Raw genomic sequence first — 14,597 nt, forward strand, 5'->3', positions numbered from 1 at the left:
GCATTCGAGACCAGTTCTCTGCTTACCACTTCTCCATATCTCAGTTTGGTAAACTAGGCCTTTCTTGATCTCCTCACCTTCTTGTATTCTGTGATATTCCCCCAAGTTTCCAGAGATAATAAAAAACACCAAAACACAACTCTATTTTAAGGTATCCAACACTTCCAACATTAAGAATCTTAATCCATACGGAGATGAACTACTTGTAAGTGGCTAAGCCTGTATGGACCGGGCCATAATTAACAAAGAATTTGTCCAATCTGATGTTGTGCGTCTTATCTAGATAAAACTTCAAGACCCACCTAATATCTAGGGAATGAAGCATTCAGCTGGTGTAGACGGATTCTGAAAGAAGGTAGGCAAAGAGATTCTTTCATTGACATGAAAATCCGAAATAACATTGGGAAGTAATTTCAGGTTAGTCCTCATAACTACCTTATTACAGTTGACGATTGTAAGAGGTTTGTTAGAGCATTATACCTGGATTTTGCTAACCCAACAAGCCGATGTGATTGCTACGAGGAAAGCTGTTCTCCAGGAGATGCAGCAGGATGCCTTGTGAATGGGTTTGAAAGGTTCCTGAATGAGACAAGAAAGGACTATGTTAAACTCACAGGGAGGAGAAGGACGCCTAATGTGAGGGAAGACCTTCTTTAAGCCTTCTAAAAAATCTTTGATTACTGGGATTTTTGTGCAGGAAATTTTCTGTAAGAAAGTAAGAGCCATCAAGTTAACCTCCATGGAAGAGAATTGCAAGTCAGATTTGGCCAATTGGAGGAGGTAGGGAAGAATGACTTCTTCCTAGCAAGATCTAGGGTCTATGTTCTTGGAGGAACACCAAATGCAAAATCTCTTCCACTTGTAGGCAAATGCTGTATGGGTCGACAGCCTTGTGGGAGTGTGAATTGTCCATACTGCACTAGCTCAGGAGCCATGCTGCCAAATACAAATAGGAGAAATTGGGTTGAACAATCTGGCTTCCAAACTTTTTTTAGCAGGTCTAGTAGGAATGGGAGTTTGAGATGTGGATGATGTACCTGTTAAGGAGGTCCGTGAACCACCACTGACATGGCCACTCCGGGGATATCAAGAGGAGTCTGTCCCTCAAGTAGGACAGCTTGAGGAGGATTGCCGGGATCAGAGGGATTGGTGGATAGCCCAAAACAAATGTGCCTGACAAGTCTTACCATAAGGCATTCCCCAGAGACCCTTGTTGGAAGTAACTCGAGGTGAAGTCTACGCATTTTTTGATTTCTGCGGTGGCAAACAAGTTGATGTGTGGAAAGCCCCCAGCCAGAGGATGTCTTGCATGACGTCATCATGAAGGACCCGTTCGTTATTTCCTTGCTGGGCCCTGCTGAGGGCGTCTCTCTGCACATTTTGCACACCTGGAAGGTGAGTTGCTAAGATCCGCAGGTTTCTGGCAAAGAGCCGTCTCCAGATTGCTTGGGCTTCGTGGATTAACCGTCTGGACTTTGTTACCACCTCCCCCCGCTTGATGAGGTAGTACATGGTGGTCGTATTGTCTGTCTGAATAAGAAAGGACTGGGTCTTGAAAGATGGACTGCCCAGACCTCCAGGAGACTGATGTGATATGTAATCTCCTTCGGAGACCATGTGCCTTGAATATGTATATGATCTGTGTGGGCTCCTCACCCTAGTAACAATGCATCTGCCACTATGGTTTGAGAGGTAGCCAGCTGGTGGAAAGGCATCCCTTGAAGAATGTTGGTCAGAGAACACCACGTCAAAGATTACGTCACTAGGGGGGTGGAGGAGGGGGGTCGTGATCTTGTGTCCCCAGTTGCCCATTTTCTGGTCCCACGGGTCCAAAAGACATTCCTGAGGGGGATACATGTGGAGGAGTGCATTCGGAGTGAGTAGGATACAAGAGGCCGTGAAGCCAAGGAGGGAGGACCTTGACCTCACCGTGGGATTAGAGGATTTCATTAGAGAGCGACATTTCCGATGGATCAATGAAAGTTTCCCCTCCAAAGGAGACACTCTTGCCTGTACGGTGTTGATGGTGGCCCCTAAGTATTGCAGAGTCTGTACCGGAGTGGAGATTGACTTGTCGTGGTTTATGTGAAGACTCAACCGTCGGAGGATATTGTGTGTCTAGTTGTAATATCACTGGGCTTCTTGTAAACTTGATGCCTTAATTAACCAATCGACTACAAAGGGGAAGATGAAGATTTGGTGCCTCCTGAGATGAGCACCAACTACTGCCATGCATTCGTAGAAAGTTGTGGGAGCTGACTTGAGGCCAAATGGAAGGGCCCGGTATTGATAATGGTCCTGCCCCACTGCAAACCTCAAGAACATGCAGTGTTTCTTGAAGATGGGTATATGAAAATATGTATCTTGAAGGTGTAAGGAGCAGAGACAATCTCCCTGGTGTAGTTTGCAATAGATCTGATGCACAGCCAGCATCTGAAACCTTTCTCACCCAATCAATTTATTGGATACTTTTAAGTCGATAGTGAGTCTGAATTTGTTCTTGTCTTTTTGCTTCACCAGAAAGTAGATGCCTGTAACTCGTTGTTGGTATGGGACGACCGCCACTGCATGATTCTGCAGCAAGATGTTGAATTCTTCTTGAAGCATGTGCAGATGATTCTTGGATGGTTTTGGTGGTGTGGTCTGAGAAGGACTGGCGAATATGAGACAATAGCCATTCTGAACAATATTCAGAACCTAGGCATCTTTTTTGAATTTTTGCCACTCAAGTGTGAGATGCTTCTACCTACCGGAGTGTGTAACGGAAAGGGAAGATTCAAGGTTTGGCACCGGTCATGGATTCTCGTCAGGACCACACACTATGAAATGAAAAAGGGGGGAGACCTATGTTAGGTGTATATTCTGAACCATATTAGAATTTACTGTGTGGCTCAACATCCACCTCTACGTTTCTTACCTCTAATTTTGTACAACAAATCAATTTGTAGAAGTCCTCAAGCCCACGGCGCGGGACAACCTAAACAACATTAAAACATAAAGCTCAGCCAAGCTATACAAAATGCTCTATGTATGGTGCATGTGTTTGGGGTAGACCCCCTTTTTCATTTCATAGTGTGTGGTCCTGACGAGAACACGACACTAAGAAGAGTTCGAAACGCGTAGACCTTGTGTTTGTCTTGCCATAAGAACATCAATTAATAAATTAGCTTTTTGCGAAATATACAAATAGGCGTGAATTATAATCTATGGCAATATACATGAAACAGTGGACTTTGAATAATTGTAAATACTAATGGTATAATGTTGAGTGTGCATGAGAGTGTTTGACTGTGATTCACAAGTGAGGGTATGTGTGAGTGTTGGAAGGGGAATGTTTTAATGCATATAATGTTTCACATATATTGTATGTTATATGTTTTTTTAAAATGAAAAATTTGCTTAAAAATGATCAAAAAATCCAAATGAAGTAAATAGTAAATAAAACTAAGGATTTATTCAAGACATTCAGATCCCCTCACTTTTTGTTTCAGTCAACTGTGACAAGTAAAATCTGAAGCATGGCCTCCTTGAAGACTTCAATCTACTGCAGTGTCAATGAAGGTCAGGGAAGTTCAGGGCACACTGGGATAAGTTAAGAAATCTGCTCTGCAACGGGGAAACTGGAAGAAGAACAACTAACATGGTGACACCTTAACACCTTCTCTTTGGGTTCAGAGTGGCTGAATGGGGTTGAATCCTGCTTCGCTTTTTACGTTTAAGCTTCTGACTTTGATTTTCATTTAGTGGAAGACTTAAGCTAACCACTCACAGGAACGGCCTCGGGAGCGGGCAGAGTCTGCTCTTGCGCCTTGGAGAAGGACCAACAAAAAGTTCTTGCATACTTCTTGGCTTGGTGACCTAGCGATCTGCCTCCCGGTCGTAGATCACCTTTGGGTTCATGAGGGCACATTTATCACATAACTGAGTCATGGCTCAAGCCCAGACACCACACACTACGGTGGGGGTCCGTGGCCGACATTTGTTTTCTGCATTCACAGCATGGTTTGAAACCTGTTGTTTTGGGTTGGGGAATCGTTCCTGAGTACACTGGAATTCATTTTAGAAGTCCCCAGAAGGGCAACAAAATTAGGAGCGGAGATTGGGATTCTCATAGAAAGGCACGGAAGGAAAGGAACTGATGTAAGTGCACAGGGGTGGCACTTTTATGCGGCTCTACTCCACGTTATGGAGCCATCAGGTCAAGGAGCCACTAGGTGTCACCTGGCGGCACGTGGGAATCCTGAGGAAAGAAAATGTTACTTACCCTGTAAGCATCTGTTAGTGACATGTAGTGCTGTTGACTCACATGCTGTGAATACTCCTGCCATCTAGTGTTGGTCCTGGATGTGAGCTAGTTGTTTTTCCCTCAAATAAGTCTTCAAGGAACAAGGTAAAGTAACTCCATTTGTTGTCGTTAATGCACATGGTCATCAGCTCCACTGTTTGACAGTTTTCCACATGGAGGGTGAGGATGGAGTTGGAGCAAAGCGATACAGGAAAGATAGATAGAGAGAGGACTTTGCAAGAGAATTAAGAACGAATGATGACTTCAACAGCCAGAAGCTTCTGGGATGGTAGGCAGGAGCATGTGAATCTACAGCACTAAATACCAGGAGCATATGCTTACAGGGTTTTCCCTTCGAGGCATGTGCGGCTATAGATATTCTGTGCAGAAACTGTAAAGTAGTCCTCCCATAAATGGTGGCTAGCCTTTCGGTTTAGCAGTTGACTGAAAAAGGTTACGGAGTACTAGCTTAACAACATTGGCTTGTTGCCGTGCTAGTATATCCACACAATAGTGTTTAGTAAAAGTGTGAGGTGTAAGCAAGATAGCTGATTTGCAAATGTCTGCTTTGAGGATGTTCCCCAGGAAAGCCATAGAGGCTCTCTTTTTTCTGGTAAGTGGGCTTTAGGAACCAGGCAAAGCCCTCTTGGGTTTTGAATAACATATCTGTATATATTTTATTATCCATCTGGCTATGCCTGTCTTCGATAAAGGGCTTTGCCATTATGCTGTTTGGAAAAAGCAACAAGGAGTTGTTGATTCTTTCGAAAGGGTTTTGTCCTATCCATATAGTACATTAGAGCTCGCTTAACATGTAAGGTTTGGAGGGCTCCTTCTACAATGGAGTCAAGTTGAGGAAACAACACCTATGACTGATTAAGGTGGAGAGGAGAGATCACATGAGGAAGGAATTTAGGGATTGTGTGAAGGACAACCCTAGGTCTATGAACCTGAAAGAAAGATTGTTCCAATGTCAAAGCCTGGAGTTTTTGGACACGTCTGAGTGAATTGATAGCACCAAGGAAAAGGCCACCTTCCAATAGAGGAATTGAAAGGGTATGAATGGAGGGGCTCGAATGGAGAACTGTAAAGTCTTGTAAGGATGATATTGAGATTCCACACCAGGGCTGGGGAGAGTCGTGAAGGAATGACCTTTTTGAGGCCCTTCATAAAAGTTTTCATGACCGTAATCCTAAAGAGGAAAATGTGTTGCCTATTTTGGAGATAGGCAGCCACAGCAGCTAAGTGGGGATGAATGGAGGTGAAGTCTAGTCCGCAGGTTTGTAGGTGTAGTAGGTAGCCTACAGTTAGTACAATGTCCTGGACAGAAGCTGCTAAGGGGTGAATCAATCAATCAATCAATCAGGGGTCTCAAGGCGCTGGGGGGGAGGGGCTCTGGATCAGTAGAAGAGCCAGGTCTTGAGGTCCTTCCTGAATGTGTAGAGGGTCGGGGAGCGTCTGATGTTCACAGGGAGCTAATTCCAGGTCTTGGCTGCGATGTAGGAGAAAGCTCTCCAGCCGGTTCGGTTTCTGCGGATGCGGGGGACCTCTGCCAGGGCGAGGTTTGCGAAGCGGAGGTTCCTCTTGGGTACGTGAAAGGTTACTCTCATTGAGGTATTTTGGTCTGATGTTGTTGAGGGATTTGTAGGTGACCCTCTTCTTGACGGGAGCAAGTGGAGGCCTCGTAGGTGTTGGGTCATGTGCACGTGACGCGGTTTCCCGAGGACGAGTTTGGCTGCGGCGTTCTGGATGGTTTGGAGTTTGCATAGAAGAGTTTGGTTGATTCCGTCTTAGAGGGCGTTCCTGTAGTCTAGTCTGCTGGTTATGAGTGCGTGGGTGACAGTCTTTCTGCAGTCGGGGTGGATCCATTTAAAGGTCTTATGGAGGATCCGAAGGCAGTTGAAGCTAGTAGAAGCGACAGCGTTGATCTGATAGTTCATGGAGAGGAAGGAGTCAAGGATGATGAGCGTGGTCTGTAGGGGTGGGTGGGTTCCTGATGGCGGAGGGCCACCGGGTTTTGTCTCATGCGGAATTGCAGGGCCTGAGGATGAGGACCTCGGTCTTCTCTGAGCTTCAAGCAGCTGTCTTTCAACCAGGCTGCCACGTTCTTCATTCCTTCCTGGAAGCACAGTCTGGTGTCTTCGGGATTCTTTGTGAGTTAGAGGATGAGCTGGGTGTCGTTGGCGTAGGATACGATGCTGAGCCCATGCTGTTTAACGATGGCAGCGAGGGGGGCCATGTAGATGTTGAAGAGCGTGGAGCTGTGTAATGATCCCTAGGGAACTCTGCAGTTGATTTCCGTGGATTGGGAGAGGAAGGGAGGGAGTCGAATCCTCTGGGTTCTGCCGGAGAGGAAGGATTGGATCCAGTTGAGGGTGGTGCCTTGTATCCCCGTATCGTGGAGTCTGGCTGCGAGCGTGCGATGTGAGACGGTGTCGAAGGCTGTGGAGAGGTCTAGAAGGATGAGGGCCGCAGTGTGTCCCTGGTCTAGTAGCATGCGGATGTCGTCAGTGACGGTGAGGAGGGCGGTCTCGGTGGTGTGGATTGCATTCCAGTCGATGAAGGCGGTCAGCTGGGCATTCACGAGTCTCTCTGTGACTTTGGCCGCGAAGGGGAGCAGAGAGATGGGCCGGTAGTATTTTCAAGTTAGTTGGGTTGGCCGTTGGTTTCTTGAAGAGGGGTTTCACCTCCGCCCGTTTCCAGTCGTCTGGGCAGATGCTGGATCTGAGGGAGGCGTTGATCGTCCGTCCTAGTTCGGGTGCACTGGCAGGCCTGTGGAAGATGTGCGGTGGGCAGGGGCCTGCAGGGGCTTCTGAGTGAGTTTTCTTCATGGTCGCGGTGAGGAGTTCGACCGGTGCGGGATCCCAGGATGTGATGATTAGCTTATCAGATGCGGTGGGTAGGGGTGGTGGTGTCCGGTGCTGATTCGCTGAAGTTGTTGTAGAGGACCTTGATCTTCAGATGGAAGTCGGAGCTGAGCTTGTCGCAGAGTTCCTGGGAAGGTGTGACGTCTGTGGCTTCACAGGAGGGTTTTGCGAACTGCTGTATGACGTTGAACAGTTCCTTAACATTGGTCGCGTTGGTCTGGACTTTATCTCTTATGAAGGTCCGTTTGGTGTCTCTTATGTGCTGATGGTATTTCTTCAGGGCGCTCTAGTGGTTGTTCCGTGCTTCCGTGGTTTTCTGGTATAGCCAGGTTTTCTCTAGGCGTCTGCAGGAGTGTGTGGCTTCTTGAAGTTCTGTGGTGAACCAGGCGGCCTTCAGAGGGCGTTGTTTGGCGGGGTGGCGGAGGGGTGCCAACTTGTCGGTGCAGCAGGAGACCCAGCGGTGAAATTCCCTTGCTGCGGAGTTTGTGTCGGTCGAAGCACTGGGGGGGTTTTGCCATGAGAGTGGTGTTGAGGTGTTCCTCTGTGACCTTGCTCCAGTTCCATTGGCGCGTCGCGGGGCAGACTTGGGTGCGGTGGTGGTGTTGAAGGTGAAGTGGACGCAGTGGTGGTCCGTCCAGATGGGCTGGGTGGTGTGGATGAAATGGATGTTTGTTCCTCCCGCGAAGATGAGCTTGAGGGTGTAACCTGCTCTGTGCGTGGGCGTGTTGACGAGCTGCTTCAATCCTAGGTTGGCGAGGTTGTCGAGGAGAGTGGTAGAATAAGGGTCGTTGCTGTTGTCGAGGTGGAAGTTCAGTTCCCCGAGTAGAATGTAGTCCGTAGAGGTGATGGCATAGGGTGCGGCGAGATCGGCGATGGTAGTTACAGGCTGGGTGCAAGGTCCTGGCGGGCTGTAGATGAGGGTGCCGCGTAGCGTGGTTCTAGGGCTGGTTTGGATCTGGAAGTGGAGGTGTTGGAGTGGGGGTCACTCGTGCTGGATGTGGAGATTTGGAGGGGGGTCTTGTGTGTGATGGGGAGTCCTCCTCCTGGGCGGTGCAGGCGGTCCTTTCTCTGGATCTTGTAGCCGTCGGAGATGGCTGTGGCGAAGTCGGGCCGGAGGTGGCATTGGTCCAGGTCCATGAAGTAGGTGACATCGAGCGAGAGGGTGTCGATCAGGTCCCAGATTTCGACAGTGTGTCGTGCAGGGAGCGCAAGTTGAGAAGGATGCAAGTCAAGGTTCCGGTGGTGAGTGCATCAGGCGGCCCTTCGCGGTTGCGGGAGCTATGTCGATGGTGAAGGATCTGCGGCAGGGTCTGCATGAGAACTGCCCATAGGTGGTGGTCGGCGAGGATCTTGCACAGTCGGCTGGTCTCCGGGATTGAGTGCGTGGAGTGTTGTTGAGTCGTAGCTGTGGGATCTTAGAGAACCAGGGGTTTTGGCACTGGTCAGCGCATATGGGCTTCCCTTAGGCGTGACCGCACAGCAGTTGCCATGTGCAGGGGAGGGGGGTGGGAGCAGAGGCAGGGAGGCAGGAACAGGCTGAGTAGGGGGGCAGTGCCGCAGGGGCAGCAGCAGCAGGAACAGTACAGCGAGAGAAAAATACAAACTACACACAGGTACAGTAATGCAGCCAGGAGTCAGCAAAAGGCAACAGTGAGGCGAGGAAAAGCAGTAAGGAATAACAGCAATAAAGCGGAACACTGGGCAAATACCGGATGGCACCCAAAGCATACCTGAAGCGCAGGGACGGGTTGCTGGCTCGAACCCTGCTCGGCAGAAGGGCTCTGTGCTAGCGCGGTCGGCAGTGAGGCGGAGCTGCTGAGGAGAGTGCTAGCCTTGGACCAGAGGTCAAGGTTTCATCTTTTTTTCAGGTTTCACTGCATTTTTTGTTTTGAAATGCAGTAACAGACACACCTTTTCCATTTGGTAGCATAGCAATCATGAGTAGAGGGCTTGTGGACCTCCTTGAGAATATTCATGCATTCGGGAGTTAGGTCGAAGTACCTAAACTCTAAGAGTTCAGGAGCTAGATGACAAGGGTGAAGCCCCTGGGGTAAGGGTACCATATTTCCCTGTGGTTCTTTGTGGGAAGGGCCAGCCTTCTGGGAAGCATCTTGAGTGGAACCACTGGGATGAGCCTCATCTGGCGGTGAGGCACGGGTGGGGTAGAGATCGATGTCTGTGTCCCCTTGAGGACCATTTCATAAGAATCCTAGTCGTCATCCTGTGGGGGCTTGTCATACGGGTTCCCTGTGTTTATCCCCAGAGTGTGGTGACCCCTGTGATGTGAAAGAAAGGGGGTCAGCAGGGAGAGAAGGTGGGAATGTGAAGATTGCGGCTGGGGAGGGGTTAGGGAAGGGACAGGTGACTGAGGCTGTGGAAGAGGGCTGGCAGCCTTGTTGTGCAGCTTCCTCTGCTTGGCTGGTGAAAGTTCTAGACCCTCCCCGAACCAGAGTTGCCTCTTTGATGTCTGCATGGAGGGTGCCGGTGGCTAGGCAAGAATACAACCAGTGTGGGTGTGGATCATGTTGTGCTGCTGGTAGGTGTCACGTTTGTCCTGCAGCTTCTGGGAGGACAAGTTCCAAGGACCCGATAGACAATATCAGTGTCGGCGCCGAGGGATTCTGTGCATGGGTCTTCGGCACTGTGCGGAGTTTTGATGCCAAAGGATTTTGCTACGTTTCGGTGCAGAGGTGGAGGTGGTTGGCACCAAGTTCAACAGCTTCAGAATCTGCTTAGGTGCAGAGATGTGGCTGGACAGGGGGTCTGAAGCAGGACTTTGGTGCCGACTATGACCCAAAAGCAGTGGAGCCCCAGAAGCCTGTTTCTGAGCCTCAAAAGTGGCTGTATGGCCCTTGGGGTGGGCCTGCTCGGAGTGCGAGTGGTGTCAAGGGGGTAGGGTGAGAGGGACAGTCCTCATGACCAGTTGAGCAGGCGGGGTCTTTGATCTCCAGGTTGGAACTGGAACTCGATTTGGTCTCCTCCTTGGCTGCCGACGGCTCCGGTTGATGTTCTCTTCTCGAGGTCCTTGGTGCCAAAGAGGTCTGGGGTGCAGTCTCTACTTCTGCGCAACATTTTCAAGCGACAAGCCCAATGGTCTTAAAGAGTCTTTTTCAAACGAATGGGAGCAGCAGGTGTTGCAGGAGGCCTTTTTGTGCTCAGGAGAGAAGCAGAGGTAACAAACCTGATGGAGCTCAGCCCATGGGTATATTCCACAACACAGAGGACTGTAGCGAAATAGTGCCTGTTACAGCACAGGCAAGGTATGTTGATCATGGAGCATATAAAGTGCAATGTAGTTAAAACCTTGTCTCCATATAAAATAACTGATGTAGCTTCTCTAGTCAACATAATTAGTATACCGGCCACCTTCCTCCCTACAAATAAGCTTCACTAAGTTGTGGAGAAACTGCAGTATGAGGAGCCTTCTATACTCTGACAAATTAGACAAAGCACCATGCTCCAACATTTTAATGGCTCACTGGGCTAAGCAAACGCTCTGCATCAGGTTCATGTGAGTACTCTGTCTGGACTGATTGGCCAAGGTCCAGAAGATAAATACTGAGGCATAACAGAAACAGGGTAAGATCATTAATGAACAAGTGACTCACCTAGATAGAGTCTCTACCAGAAAGCTTGTTACCGAAGGTAAGTAGCTTGTTCTTCTGATAGAGACTTCGAACTAGAGATCACTCACTTTTTGACTAGATACCAGACCTGTACCAATTAGGGGGTGGGTCTGTGAATTGGCTCAAACCAATAAGGGTGAAATGTCCCTCTCTGTGACACTGGTTGGCCAGACAGTAGTGCTTCATGAACGTATGGCGTGAAAGCCACATGCTGCCTGTCCACGACAGGTATCTATTTAAAAGGTGAGGGATCTGCAGACTGGACACAGGACCTTTGAACACTGAACACCTGAAAAACCTATTGACCACAGTCAGGCGAGGCAGCGAATAGCTATGAGGTGTCTATGGCTCCCCAATGGAATTGGTGGCATCCATGCCACAACTAATTGTATAGCCTGGTTAGCACAGGTTGGAGATCTGCCAAGACAACTTAGAGGTCTTGAGCCACTGAATCTCAAAGAGTATGGGAATAGTGACAGCCAGGCAACTGGTATTAATAGACATGAGGACCAAACTGGTGAAAGACATTATCCTCTACAAAAATGTCTCCACCCTTTCGGACTGGATATCCAAGGGGAGAGGTCAGAAAAGAGTTTGTGTTTGTTTGACTAGTAGATGCCCAAACCGCATACCTCTCAGACAAAGGCTGCAGGGACAAAATGTGGGGTTGCCTGGAGCAGGGCAGCGGCGCCTTACAATTTGATAATTTACTCTGAGTACACAGCAAGGTTTGGCTCAGAAAGTGATTCATTTTCCGGTAACATCTTCTATAATGCCCTGCATCTGGAGAAACGTGATATAGCTAGAGAAATTATTCCAAGTCTCAACCCCTTTGGTTCCTCAATACTAAGAATAAAAATACATAATAAAAAAGTGTTAGTCATTTCCTTGTCTTAATTTACTTCAGATTCCGAAACTTGTCTTTGAAGGCTCACCCTAACTGGATTCAATGGTGGCATAGTATTGTGAAAGACCTGTATAAATGTTGCCATGATGATGACCTCGTCCAATTCCTCGTCATATGAGGTTGAAAAGTAGATGATTATAAGAAATCAAACTGAACCTAGAAATGTATTGGAAACACGGCTGAAATGCAAATACATATAGAACTGGTAATCTTTTTATGTGCATCTATTGTGCGTATACATCTGGCACTACTCACTGTCCTGCCTGCACATTTTACTTACAACTTGCCATCATGTTTATCTTTTGTTTCAGGTACTGACTTGAAGAAAAATCTTGATACAGGTTTTATCCTAAACGACCATTTAATCTATTAGTGTAGAGCCACTGATAAACTCAGGAAATAAGCAAAGAGAGGACCTGTAGGACCATTAACTAATTTATGGGTTGTTGGTGAGATGCTATTCTACTATACATAATTTGGAATTGCTTTCCAAAACGTAACATTATTTGTTCTGTTATATTCACAAAGTTACTGCTGGGTTACTGGTTCAACAGTTTTGGACCATCTATCAGACAGTGAAGCGTACAGTCACACATGTCTGTCTTCGCCAAGTTCATGCATACCACCGCTGCAAATATTTCATACTTTAACTGCTCTGTCTCAAAACTATGCCAACCACTTCCACTCTCAAAACATTTTTGATTGAAATGTTACTTCGCTACAGAAATATATGTAAAAAACATAAAACGGCTTAGCATTGTTTGAATCTGATATTATTGTGTGGCTTGCTTACAAGTAGTTGTCAGTCCTGGCAGTTTATAACGCCTAGACTTCAAATGGTTTATAAATGTTTGATGATAAGGGATGCGACACGTTAAACAACCGCTTTTCAAGAACGTTTCTTTAATTGAGAGACACCGGACAAGTCTTGATCCATTAAAGCCTCAAAAGGAATGGAGTGGACATTTTAACAGCAACACACTTACCATTTATTCAGCTCGATCTCCTCCTGTTCCCATCTTGCAAATCGGCCAGTGATGTCAGCTGGGGTTCGAAGAATATCCTTCACATTTAAAAAGAACTCCTAAATAATAAAGATATCTCAAGTCAAAGTAGGCGACTGGCATCTTTAAACTGCTGTTTATAAGTTTCCCAGTTGGAAGTACATTTTACCTACATATTTACATTTAAGTATCTAGTTATATGTTTTTATGGTGGCATTTTAAAAAACTATTTTCACAGTCAGAGATAGATGACTTGAGGTATTTTGCACTGAGACAGAACGTAATAATTAAAGATACAACAATATATGGGGCTCCTTTTTCTTTCATAATTCAAGGTGGGAAAATAATCAGTTGATCGAAATTAGAGCCCTACAAATCACCTGTGACTTTCAACATCTCTGCAACCTATACACTAAGAGGTATTTGAACCAAGACATAGTCTCCTCATTGGGTTCACCAGCAGGTGTCCCGAAGAGATGAACAGTCAATGCTCAGCTAAGCATCTATCTTAATATGAAAGAAAATAGGAGGTATGCAGTGGCAGTCCACATGTGTTGGGAGATATAGGGCTTAACACCCAAGAATCAAAGTGCAGGTGTGGGGCAGTAAAGTAAGGAAGAGCAGGAAAGCTGATGGACGTATGGAGCTTCTGCCCCATAAGATAAAGTGAGCCACTGGCGTAAAAGAAGATGACTCCACCACAATGTAGAGCGTGATAATAAGACCAGGTACATTCTCCCAAAGTTAATCTCACACACAAGGGCAAATGAAATATTTCAAGGGAGAACCCTCCTCAAACCTCTGAGGTATCCAAAGATACTGGAGTAGACGCCTCACTCACTTATCATGATATGTTTCATTATCAGTGCCTATTCAGGCACTGGTAGGATGGTACCACCAGGGTGGACTCAACCTAAGATAGAAATGGGACGATTTCAGGCACGATTTTTTGAGGTTATTGGAGCTGGAATTTTTTAGGATATTTGAGCAGTCATTCAAAACAAACCTCAATATATGCTTTTATTCGTACCCCAGGTACCCTAGGAATAAAGGATACTTTTGGGTATACCAGTAGGTACTTTTAATTATTAACCCCCATCTGGATCCCTGCTTATCCTGTTATTCAATCTAAGAACTTCCATTTCTCTCTTTGGTTGAGTCCGCCCTGGTGGTACCATCCTACCAGGGAGTGGATAGGCACCGATGATGAAGCATGTCCTGATAAGAGAGAGGCATCTTCTCCATTATCTTTGGATACCTCAGAGGTTTGAGAAAGGACTTTCCTTAAAATATTCCAGTTGTCCTTGTATGTGAGAGAAAACGCAGATGATAACACTTGACATGAACTCAAATTTTTAAGGCTGTATAAATGTATAATTTTTTAGTTGTCACCAATTTAGTTGCTTTCAGTTCATTGCGTCACAGAAACTAAGCTCATCTTTCAGCTCTTTGCAATGTATTCCAATTTTACAAAACTAAACATATATTTTATTTACTGCACCTAGAGCTACCAAACCAATAATTTTCAGAAACCAGAAACAGATGGATTTTCAAACAGTCAAAAACAGCTTAAATAAATCTGTGGGTATAGCCGGCAAGATAGCTAAGGGGGTTAGCTGTTCACTACTGCTTTCAGATGTGGTGTGCAACATGAATCCCAGAATCGCCAACTCAGCCTTTCATCCTTTCAAGGTTCCACAAACTTGGGTGATATTATCAAATTCTGCTAATTACAGCAACCGGAAACAGCAGTACAGTATAAAACTCTACATAAAAACAAGTACATTTTATAAAGAGGTCAGTGCCCAATTGACGGGAAGAAGTTTTGGGTCGCTGCTTAAATTGACTTTTTCCTTCTGTGTAATGATGCACTAGATAGGCATGCTTTAGGAAGCTTAAAAGATCTTA

General features: G+C 46.5%; 1 protein-coding gene across 2 annotated transcripts in view; it reads right to left on the reverse strand.

Annotated features, from left to right (window-relative positions):
• The window catches only part of CARS1 (cysteinyl-tRNA synthetase 1), a 395,563-nt gene that overhangs the window by 130,764 nt on the left and 250,202 nt on the right, over window positions 1-14,597 (reverse strand). For both annotated transcript variants that reach the window (XM_086957866.1, XM_086957867.1), the window contains one exon: window positions 12,672-12,769. In XM_086957866.1, the coding sequence (XP_086813992.1) occupies window positions 12,672-12,769 (98 nt within the window). The remainder of the gene's footprint in view (window positions 1-12,671; window positions 12,770-14,597) is intronic.

Source organism: Lissotriton vulgaris, chromosome 2_1 (genome assembly GCF_964263255.1).
Source record: "Lissotriton vulgaris chromosome 2_1, aLisVul1.2, whole genome shotgun sequence".
NCBI classification, from domain to species: domain Eukaryota; kingdom Metazoa; phylum Chordata; class Amphibia; order Caudata; family Salamandridae; genus Lissotriton; species Lissotriton vulgaris.